This window comes from Lithobates pipiens, unplaced genomic scaffold (genome assembly GCF_037356315.1).
Source record: "Lithobates pipiens isolate NorthernLeopardFrog02 unplaced genomic scaffold, aLitPip1_a1.2 Scaffold_16, whole genome shotgun sequence".
NCBI classification, from domain to species: domain Eukaryota; kingdom Metazoa; phylum Chordata; class Amphibia; order Anura; family Ranidae; genus Lithobates; species Lithobates pipiens.
This window is the reverse complement of record NW_027507748.1, coordinates 256,371,181-256,383,236: the sequence shown is the minus strand read 5'-3', so window position 1 is coordinate 256,383,236 and position 12,056 is coordinate 256,371,181. Positions and strand designations below refer to the sequence as shown.

The window sequence follows — 12,056 nt, the reverse complement described above, 5'->3', positions numbered from 1 at the left end:
GGTACAGTGTTGGATGACTGAGTAATTGTCATTCAAACCGTGAGAGCGCTGAAAGCTGAAAATTGGTCTGGTCAGGAAAGGGGTATAAGTGCACTGTATTGATGTGGTTAATGGGGCTTTGTAGAACTGTTTTATAACATTTGGCTCCCTCTGACTTCATGGGGTTCAGATTCGGAAGACGGAATTCAAATTGGTCGATCAATTTTCCACCGATGCACATTCAAATTGTTCTGAAAATGTGTAATTCATTCGAAAATAAAGAAACCAAATGAAACAAAAATTTCTGGTCAAAGCCAAAGTCGTAACAAAGTGATGCTCATCCAAAGTCGCATCAACGTCACATCAAGGGTAAAGTCGCAATGCAAATCGCACAATTTTTAAGGCACACAAGTGTGAATGGTCTCTGAAGGATTTTATTTTATTGATATAAATTTGGGGAAAGCACACTTTTTCACAATTAATGGTGCTATGGGCTGATGTATTTTGACTATTACTATTGTGATTTTTTTATTTTTTTTATAGTTTTAAATCCAGTTCATTCCATAGAAAAAAAATAATTCATGAATATATTCCCACCTTTGATGACTTGAGAAACATTGTTTGAATTAAAGATTATCCTAGAAATTTGTGTTAGCAATACACCATTGTCAGTTATAGGCTCACCTTGCTCTTCATGAACACAGATCCCCTCTGTCTTCTCTCTTCTTCCTTCTCATGCTTCTTCAAGTACTTTTTTTTGGCCAGATAGGCCTTGTTAGGGTCCAGGCCAGTCTAAAATGTGAACAAAATTAGGATTTTTGATGTACTTGTAAAATATTTTTCTTGAAGTAAAGTACAGTACACACACATGATGATAGATGACAGGGTTATACTGTTTGCAGCTACCTTCAGGTGATTGGCCACTGGCCAATCCCATACTCTCATATAACTTCTCACTCTCTCAGTGATCCTCATATTTTTAGCAAGTAATAATAAAATAATAAACTAAAATAATAAAGATAAGAGAATAAACAGCAACAGGGGAGGTTATTGTGTCCTGTACTGTACTTCAAGATGGAGATTTTACACATAAGTAAAGAAATATTTTTTTTTCTTTCTCGACAGTACAAGTCACAGGAAAAGTCATAGATGGCTGGGAAGTCCAAAAGCAATACAAATAAAGGGGTTGGCAATGCATCAGAAAACAGGCCCACAAAATAAAATGTCAAGGACCCTAACTCAAACAGTGGACAAAAGCAGATGCCTGGTGCTGAAAAGCCAAAGAGTCACCAAGGAGTTTGTGTCCAAACAGTGGAGGGAAGTTGGGTAATTTTGAAACAGAACAGAAAGAAGACAAGAAAAACAATCCTCTGCCTAAGGTCAGCTAGGAAAATATACCTGAAAGGGTCAATAGGCAGGATGAGTTCCCACTGAGTAAATGGAAAACGACTGAGGGGAGCTATATAAGCCTACCTCTACACAAAATCCTTCATGAAGAAGTGAGAGGCCAGTGGTCACTAGAAAGGACAGTCAAGGACGAGATATACCCCATGAGGGTGATCAAGGCCAAATACATGTCAAAACCTGAATAGAGGGCAGGGTTCTTCTCAGAGATGAGGGCAAGTTCCTCTATTTGCTCTAAGCACAGAAAGCTGGCCAGGTGCCATGGTAGACTTTGCTAGAAGTTGACTACCTAGCATGCAGGAGCATAGGAATGGCAAAATCAACAAGCTTCTGCTCCTCAGGACCTGTCATTGATGTCAGAGACTGAGAAGCAGGATAAAGGGGCAGTTCTTGAGAAAGAAGGAAGATGGAGTGTCTGCCAGTAGTTTGAATATGTAGTTCTGTTTTGGGCTAATTTGGAACCATGAGTATCGCTGGAATGTCCTCTGCCTTATTCCTGCAATGCAGCCAAGGGAAGACCTTTACTGGAGAAAAAGCCATGAATTAGGGAGAGCTGTTCTTTAAAGAGTCACCACAGCATTCACGGTGACACCACGTAGTCACCACAGCATCCCATCTTAAAAACAACCAAAAATCTTAAACTTCCCTGGGTTACATACTGTAGGTACATAGTAGGTGAGGTTGAAAAAAGACACAAGTCCATCCTATGACCTAAGTCATTCTTTGCCAGCTGAGGAAGTCTGTAGGTGGTGTGCAGCAAGGTGCCATGGAAATAATTCACACAGACAGGTGCAATAAAAAAACAGTTTACAGGGCGTGGCCTGACCTTAATCGAAGATGGCAGCTTAGTTTGTGAGCTCCCGCTGACGAGGACACCAACGAGCGATAGTTAGAGGTTTTACTGACCTACCATACCTCATCAACATGGGAACGTCTTCCCGCAGCTCCTCGGCATCCAGGTCCAGATCTCCGAGGGACGAGGCCAGTAGGAACTCGCAGAACATACCGGAGATGTTCCGCTCGTACTCTGCCAACATGGCCACTACACGAGGCCAGGCCTTGCAGGCCCCACCAGAGACGCGCACACTGCAAAGAGGCTCTCCGAGAACGGATGATATCGTTCTCACCCCTCATCATCATCCGAGCCTTCAGGACCTTAGGTCAGTTGCTGCGGACATCAAAGAATCTCTTACAGCGGCCCTGACTGGAGCAATAGCGGAGCTAAGGATCGATCTCCAAGCCATGGCGAACCGCATTCAGGATGTAGAGAAAACCACCTCAACTCACTCCTCCATTCTAAAGAAGACCTGCCAGGTCATCGATACTCACACCCTACAACTACGCGATCTTAACCGCCACACGGAGGACTTAGATAACCGTGGCAGACGCCACAACATTCGCCTGCGTGGTCTCCCCGAATCGGTGGACTCTGACAGCCTGCATGCTGAAATCACTGGCCTGTTCAACACCATCCTAGAGAGACCGCCAGATACACCGATTGGCATAAAACGGGTCCATAGGGCATTACGCCCGAAGGGCAAAGAGTCTGACCCACCGAGGGATGTAGTGTGTTGTGTCATAGATTACAACCTAAAAGGAGAGGTTTTACACAGATCGCGGAGGGCTACTGAACCCCTTGTTCATAAGGGCGCCCAAATTTCCCTCTTTCAGGACTTATCCACCATAACGCTGCAGAGGCGCAGAGAGCTCCGCCCCTTACTGGAGGTGCTCCGCGCAAAAGGTATTCCATACCGATGGAGGTTCCCATTTGCCTTATCAGCCACATATGGAGGGAGATCCGCTCTGTTGCGAGTTCCGGAAGACCTGAGACACTTTTGTTCTACGCTGGACCTACCGCTCATTGAGGTTCCGGAATGGTACGCTGAGTTTCGCCCGCCGGCAACCAGACGAGCACACGCCGCTATGGAACCCATGGAATTCCAGGATTCCCGCTCTAGAAGACGCCGCTCTCCATCGGAACCCAGACAGCGTTCAACCAGACACGGCTCAAGCTCGGGCACCAGCCCTCCAAGAACTCCGTATCCCAGGAGAGCACGACGAGACCGCTGACTCTATCCTGCAGTAAGACCTGTAGAATGGTGGGCTTGATACCCGTTTTCTGAGGTTCTCTTTCTCTCTCTCTCTCTGCACTTTTCTACTCTGTTCTCGCCTTCTCCCTTTCCTCCTCTTACTTTCTATTAGCTTTTGTATCAAGGGATCTTCGGTCCTGTCTCCCGCATGGGATCGGCGGTAACCGAAGGGATTGCCCAGGCATCCCAATACCCATTGATCTTTTGACTCTTTACTGCGCCCAGATTTACCATCCCTGTTGCAACTTCATCAGACTTTGCTGAGACATTCATGGCTGACCTGGGTCTGTCCGCTTCGATAGCCTTGGACTGACTCGTGAAACAAAGGCTGGTTTAGTGGAGCTCCCTACCAGTTGGCTTTAGACCATGTCTGCTGTGGAAGCTGCACACCTGCGACTCTCTGGTCTTTGGCATGCACAGCTTCTGGCCTTTTTATTTATTTATTTTTTTATTTTTTGTTTGTTTTTATGATATATGTTATTCAATGGGCTCCTTAGGTCCTATACCTCCTAGTTAAACTCTACCCCTCGAAATGTGATTGCTAGTGTTATGTTCATGGGGATCTGTAACCGGGGTGATGGGGACAGAGGTTGGGAGACCTGCAGGTCCCTTTCTCTTTTTTTATTGTTTTTTTTTTATTTCATTTTACTGTTTTGTAAGCGTTCACCAGCAATGTGTTAGCGACCTCCTCCATGCGCAGCGGGCTCTGGTCATTACGAGGCTTCATCGCTGTAGCTACAGCCCCTCTGTCGCTTTGCTTGATACACTGGAGCCTGCGACTAGGGCGCTCATAATCATAATATACCTGCAGAGTCTCTCCCTCTGTCACCGGACCTCAAGGTAGCTGTTACTTTTAGGTTTTTTGTTCTCCCCACTTCTTGCCCTGTTATGTTTCACGTGGGGGACACCAAGGGTGAATATTATGTACACTTGTGCTCCATTATTCAATGACCTTTTCTTTGAGCGCATTCCCTCTAGTGTGGACTTCCAGTCCCTGTATAACCCCTTTTGGAGGTATGGATATGCAGCTGAAGGGGTAGGGGGTAGCTCCAATGATACTAGGTGGGGGAGTAGGTGGTGTCCCCTGGGTCCACATATGGGTTGTTACTAGGCGGGAGGCGGGTTTGTCCCCCGTTCATCATCACTTGTTACGGTGCTACCCCCTAAAACTTTTGACACGATAGGGTGATTCCTACACTCGTGTATTCGACTACCTAGTACTCTACCCGATGCCTACATAAACTTAGACGGGAAGAAGGTTGAGGTATCTTCATGTTGCAATCTTCCTATTCACTAACTTAGGCATGCTCACTCCACTTTGCAGTTATTTTATTGTTCATTGTTTTTTTTTGTTTCTCTCTGATTATGGTCTTTTAAGTCAGAACTCGACCGCCCTCTTCCTTATCTGGTTCTGCCCCCGGGCCTGAACCAGTTAACGAATGTATTTCCAGGGTGCGATTTCTTTTCTCCTCCCCACCAGTACTGACACTATACATTATGATCCTTACTGCTGGGTGTAGGACGCAGTCCAATCAGGGGTGGTCACTGTTATAATTACCTTAGCCATTGAAGTTACTATGTCTTGTTATGAATAAGTGTTCCTCCCTAGGAGAAGATAGGCTGTTTCTTGGCTAGCGGACAGCTCAGCCACCATATATTTACTTGTGCTTTGGAAGTTGGCATCTGGGCGATTTTTTTCATTTTCCTTCTCATACGACATTCTTAAGAGAAAGTATAGGTTTAATTCCGTGCTAAACCTCTCTACTGGAGGGGTCCCAGGTTTTCCTGGTTCCCCCCCTTCTCTTTTTTTTTTTTTTTTTTTTAATTCCTCGATCAGCGGGTTATGCGATGTTTTTCATTACCCTTTTCTTCGGTAACTTCGGGTTTCCCCCCCACACGATAGTACCATCGTGAACTGTTATTATATAGTTATCACTTTAGAGTAGCCACCGACTGTCTCCGGATACTGGTCGTCGGGACCATCCCCACGGCCAGGGCTGGAAGTGTGAGCAGGCCTTCCACTTTCCCGGATTACTACTTTGCAGGATTTCCCCTTCCCCAACGGAGCGCTATTGCTCCTTGGGGGGGAGGTGTTGTGTATCTGAATTTTTCTTTTTGATTTTTGTTTTTTGATTTTTGATTTTTGTTTTTGGATTTTTTCTCGTCCCTTTCCCTACTATTTGGTAATTTTTCCCTTTCTTGGTTGAGTAGATTGCATATTGAGACTCCTGCTTACACTTTTATATTCCACCTCTCTACGCCTTGCTCATTCTTATAAGCAGTTTCTGGTCTGACATCTTTGGGCATTTAGCATGGCTCCTAAACCCCGGCTGAACGCCAGCGACTCAATCAAAATAGTCTCCCTGAACGTACGAGGGCTCAACATCCCTGAAAAGAGATCTCAAGTGTTGCTTTTCGCGCATAAGTGCAAAGCTGCCATACTTTTTCTTCAAGAAACTCATTTTAGATCTAATTCTATCCCCAAATTCACCAACTATCGATTCCCAATGGTGGTACATGCTACTAATCCCATATCTAAATCAAAGGGGGTTTCCATCCTTATAGCTAAAAACTGCCCTTTCCAGGTTGTAGACACCTTGTTGGACCCAGAGGCGAGGTACATCTTCATCAAAGGCAAACTGAGGGGCAAACTTATCACCTTAGCCAATGTTTATGCTCCCAACTCGGGACAACCCTCGATTTTCAGTGAAACACTGGCTAAACTCTCCTCCTTTCAGGAAGGCATGCTCATCTTGGGAGGAGACTTTAATGTCCCGTTAAACCCAATTCAAGACTCCTCTAATGGCACCTCTTCTCTCACGTATAAAGCCTTACGCATCATCAAATCACACTTACAAGAATTATGCCTTCACGACTCCTGGCGCACTCTACATCCTCAAGGAAAAGATTACTCATTCTTTTCCATCCCACACAATCGGTATTCCAGGTTGGATTACCTATTTCTGACTCAGAGGGACCTACCTTGCCTCCATGAAGCTTCCATTGAGGCAATGTACATCTCCGATTACCATCCGATATCCATAATCTTGCGACTCGCAGACAACCCGCGCACTCCCCCGATTTGGAGACTAGATCCTTCCCTTATCTCTGACCCAGCGATCGCTGCTTCTATCCAGGAAAATTTAACCAACTACTTTAAGGAAAATCAATCTCAGTCTATTGACCCAATGTCTGTATGGGAGGCCCACAAATGTACAATTAGGGGGGTGTTCCTACAAGCAGCGGCGAAAAGGAATAGAGAGAGAAACCTCCTTTTAAAGCGGCTTACTGAGCGTATTAAGACTTTGGAAAATACCCACAAACTGTCCAGGGCAAGGGACACCTTCGCTGATCTGAATCAAGCTAGGCAAGAGCTTCTCCAGCTCTTAAATTCCCAAATCAAGAGGAATTTTATGCTTTCGCGTAAATTTTTCTACGAATACGGGAACAAATCCGGTAAGCTCTTAGCGAGAGCCCTTAGAAAGCAGCAGGCAGCTAGAACCATCCATTCTATCACTGACCCCAAGGGAGAGAAAGTAGTTTCTAACCACATGATAGCTGAGCAATTCGTTCAATATTATTCCAAACTATATAACATTAAGGAACAGGTGTCTCAAGACGATCAGTTGCAGAGACGGCTTGCAATTGATCAATTTTTACAAAATTACGCTCCCTCTCCCATTTCCTCTGAGCTGGCCCATTCTTTGGATACCCCCCTCACATCCTCGGAACTGGATGAAACCTGGGAAAAGCCCAGGACCAGATGGCCTTACCACTTGCTATTATAAAGCCTATATAACTACATTGAAACGACACTTCTTAGCTGCCTTTAACTCACTTACAGTGGACAAACCCCCTCCCAGAGACTTACTAAGGGCTCATATCACAGTAATCCCGAAACCCAACAAAGATGACACTCTAGTCACCAACTATAGACCCATTTCTCTGCTAAATGTGGACTTGAAGATCTATGCCAAGATACTAGCAAACTGCCTCCTCCCCCTCATTCCCCGGCTTGTGTCCCTAGATCAGGTGGGGTTCGTGCCGGGAAGGGAGGGGAGAGACAATACGATGAAAGCACTCTCCATACACCATTGGCTGTCCTCATCGTCACAAAAGGGTTTCTTTCTCTCATTGGACGCGGAGAAGGCGTTTGACAGGGTGGCCTGGGACTACATGGAGGGAGTCTTGCGGAAAATCGGCCTCCCTGATAGACTGATCTCTTTTATTATGGCGTTATACGCATCTCCAACTGCACAGGTCAGGGTTAACGGCCGGCTGTCGGACGCCTTCTCTGTGTCCAATGGAACCCGTCAGGGCTGCCCGCTATCGCCCTTACTTTTCATTCTCACTTTGGAACCTCTCCTCCGCAGATTAAATTCTAATCCAGACATTAGGGGGATACAGATTGGCACCAAGACTCATAAAATAGCCGCCTTTGCATACTACTCTTCCTTACCGAACCCCTAGTTTCTATTCCTAACTTCCTCTCAGATCTTGACTCCTTTAAAATGCTGTCCAACTTGCAAATCAATTTTTCCAAGTCAGAAGCCCTGAATATATCCCTGCACGCAAACACCATGGAGTTATGCCAAAAAAATTTCCCCTTTTGCTGGAATACTACAGCCATCACCTATTTGGGCATTAAATTACCGTCTAAACTGGAAAACTTATACTCGGCCAACTTTCTCCCCATTCTCCAGACCATCCAAAAAGATCTCAAAGCTTGGTCTACCGGCCTGTTTTCCTGGTTCGGTAGAGCGGCAATTGTTAAGATGAATATTCTTCCCCGTCTACTTTACCTTTTTCAAACAGTCCCAATTAAACTTCCCCCGGCCTTCTTTAAATCCCTTCAGTCTAGCTGTGCAGCCTTTATTTGGAATGGTAAACGAGCTAGAATCAGCTTTGCCAGATTGACATTACCTAAAAACAAGGGAGGTATTAATGTGCCTGATTTCAAGAAATACTATTGGGCTAGTCTCCTGGGTAGAATTGTGGACTGGAATGTCCACTCCAACACTAAAGCTTGGGTGCAGGTGGAAAACGCCTTCTCTTGTACTCCGATCAAATATCTACCATGGCTGAAGCCTGAACATGTCCCAAGACCTTGCAAACTTCACCCTCTAATTACCAGTACTTTACAGGCCTTTCGTTCTGCATGCTTCGCACACCGCATTTCCACCACCCATAGTCCGATGACCCCAATAAAACATAATCCAGCGTTCCCTGCAGGAAGTTCGGACACTTTTCTTTCAGGTCTGTGGCCCTCTTCTGATATTAGGGCTCTACTCTTCTTTTCAAATACTCAATTCCGGTCTCTTTCAGAACTCCCCACTCTTCCCTCGGGACGCTCCTTTCCGTTGTGGGTGTATTTCCAAATTAGACACTTTTTACTGGACAGACATTACACACTCGATTTCTCTAGACAACTCACGCCATTTGAAACATTATGCAACCAAACAGAACCTCAACGTCATGTCATATCCAACATTTATGGGATGTTTTTTGCCTCAGGCAGCCCAAAAGCTAACTTAGCCGTTCGCAGTTGGGAAACAGACATCTCCCAATCTCTGACGGTGTCTGCCTGGACTTCCATTTTTGCGCACATTCATAAAGGCTCGTCCAACGTTTTGGTTCAGGAAACTAATTTTAAAATTTTCACTCAATGGTATCTCACGCCTGTCAAGCTTCATAAACGCGACGCCGGTATTACACCCTCTTGCTGGAGATGTTCAGATAATATAGGCTCCTTTCTACATGTATGGTGGGCCTGCCCCTGCCTCCAGCCTTTTTGGAAGGAGATTCACCGCCTCGTATGTCATATCACCACGTTCTCCATAGATTTCTCCCCTGCAGCAATGCTCCTACACCACTCAACTATCCCTCTGAAAACGTACCACCGCTCTCTGGCACAACACCTGCTAAATGCCGCTAAGATGTGCATTCCACCGTTGTGGAAATCCACTTCTTCCCCTTCTGTCTCTGATTGGATTAAGAGAGTATCCAAAATAGAAGAAATGGAAAACTTGATTTGCCAAGCCAAAGACACTCCATCTAAATTCTGGGCTACTTGGGCTTGCTGGCACCACTTTAGAACCTCAAATGAATGTACTCAACTACTAAATGGAGTCCCCCCACCTTAAAACCGGGAAGCAGTTTTTACTTATTTGTGGGATCCTATCCCGCTTATCCGGTCCCCTCCCCTAGACGTCCCGATTTACTGGGGTCCCCCTTTTTTTTTTTTTTTTCTTTTCTTTTTTTTCTTTTTTTTTTTTGATGCTAATATTCGTTGGCTCAAGATTCAATTAGACAATTAGATAATGTTAGTTTTTCATTGGTTAGGTTCTTCCCCTCCATTTTATTTCCAGATAGGTGTTTTTGTGGAATAAGCTCCCGGGGGAAGTGCACCAAGCCTCTACATCGGCACATAATAGTTACACATTTGCAACTTGTCGAATGTATAGTGCTGTTTGATTGCCAATCACAGGTCTCTATGTTGTTTAAGCACCTTTGTAGGTTATGTTCCGGGCTAAAATGTGGCCCCTTTTCTTTTACTTACCTTTGTCGACTGTGTTTATTGTAACCCTTAATAAAAGACTTTTGGAAAAAAAAAAAAACTGTTTACAACAGAACCCAGGGGGAAGACCATCCAACAGGTAGCACTCATGGTTTACAGCAAAGTGAATGAAACAACGCTCATCTGGACTGACAGTGCCTGTAAAGAGGGCAGAATCCGGCCTGGCCATCTCATGGAAGATGTCCAGAGGAGTCGCAGACCCTGGGCTTTTCCCCCTTGTCAGGAACCTTTCCCTACCGCTAACACTGTCTCTAACAGATGGGGTACCTTTCCCTACACTGCCCACATGCAAAAATCACAAACCTGGGAGCCAATAGGTTCTGCCTGACCCAAGATGGCCACCACAGTCATATGGGGTGGCAGCATCAAATAGTATAGCTTCCCCAGTGACCTAGGAAACCATAAAGGAACCCTGTCATTGTCACCCCGTCACCTGCAGTGGAGAAAGTAGACTGTATCTGTCTACAAGTCCATCTGCCAACAATGCACTACAGAAATGTGTATGGCATTCAGGGTTAGAACATTCTGTTCTGCCCAACAAAGAATCATGTACAGTATGTAACTCTTTAGCAGCACATGTTCTGGTGCTACCTTCATAGTTGATGTAAGCCACAGCCATGGTGTTTTCCGATCAAACTTTTGTTGAAACTGTTTCAACAGTTCAAGTTGAAAAGGTAAATTCTAAGGAGCCAAAATGAATGGCACCAAGTTTCAGAATGTTTACCAGGCTCCCTGGAATGTCGACATCATGTGGAACACCCTCCCTCAACAGGCTGGCATCCATTAAGAGCACCTTATAAGCCATGGGAAGAAATTACTGTCCATATTCCAACATTATTATGGAAATCCACCACATCAGGTATAGTCTGGCACTGGTCTTATGTATTCCAGTGCTTACCTTTTCAAAGGTAGGAGTGTGGGATCTTGCACTGAAAAGGACTTGAAGAGGAGAGCTAACCTCATCTCCCTGAGAGCTGAAAATAAGCAGGTGACCCCCCTTACCCCATGCCTTTAATCTAGAATCTGAAATAAACGGTGCAAAGCAACTCCAGAGGGGTAATTATGCTTGTCACAGCTGGCTGGCAGACAAAAAATGTCAGCCATGCAATGCATTTGCAGCCACTGGTCTTCTGTAGCATCCAGAGATCACTGCACTGCAGTAGAGCAGGGGAGTAAATCATTCCATTTCACACTAGGGATGTGAAAAGATAATAAGCCTGTACACATTTCTTTGGAAACTAACATTGTGTCATAGTGGCCCTTAGTGGTAGCCAGAAAGAACTGAAGGAATTGCACCAAATTCAAACTAAAAGCATACAAAAGTTACCACTATTTCCTATGGCTGCAACATTTGTTGAATGGCTCATAGTCTGTGCTCTACTCCAGGGGGTTAGAGCACAGCACACTGAGACCAGAAAGGGCTAGAAGCCCGGACTCACCACAGCAGACTTTGTCAAGTAGCACTCCATCCTGGTTTCCTCCTCAGATGAGAATGCTTCCGAGGTGGATCTCAGGGACTGGAACAGATCTGTGTGGATGGCCACTGCTCTGGACCCAGCATCCTGCAGCTAATTTCATACAAGGTGCAAAGAAGGAGAACCAAATGTAGGGTATAGTCAGTGGTGTTGGGGGGGGGGGGGGGGCTGGAGCCCCGAGTGGGTTCCCAGAAAGCCCTGAGTCTAGGGCAGGCACAATTCTATTATTAGCCCCAAGCCCGAGTGGGGACCAATCTGACACTGAGTGCGGCCGCGTGACATAGCAGGTCCCACCTTCTGGAGCCTGGAGAGCCTATTATGGACGTCCCACTGATCCAATGCTGGTACTGCGGGATGCGTGACGTCCATCATAGGCGTTGCAGGCTCCAGTAGGTGGGCATTACAATGCAGCCGCCGCGCAGCGTCACTATGGGAAGATCCCCACCTGGCGGGCAGCTCTCCTCACCTGTCCTGTCCTGTCATGGCCCTGGCTGCCTGGAGTGCCTGCTGTCTACTGTTTACTCTACTGTG

The 12,056-nt window shown here is 45.7% G+C and overlaps 1 protein-coding gene across 5 annotated transcripts in view; it reads right to left on the bottom strand.

The window, feature by feature from the left end:
- SLC26A9 (solute carrier family 26 member 9) overlaps positions 1–12,056 on the bottom strand; it is a 753,885-nt gene that overhangs the window by 115,500 nt on the left and 626,329 nt on the right. For all 5 annotated transcript variants that reach the window (XM_077481318.1, XM_077481322.1, XM_077481323.1 and 2 more), the window contains one exon: positions 664–771. In XM_077481318.1, coding sequence (XP_077337444.1) covers positions 664–771 — 108 coding nt within the window. The remainder of the gene's footprint in view (positions 1–663; positions 772–12,056) is intronic.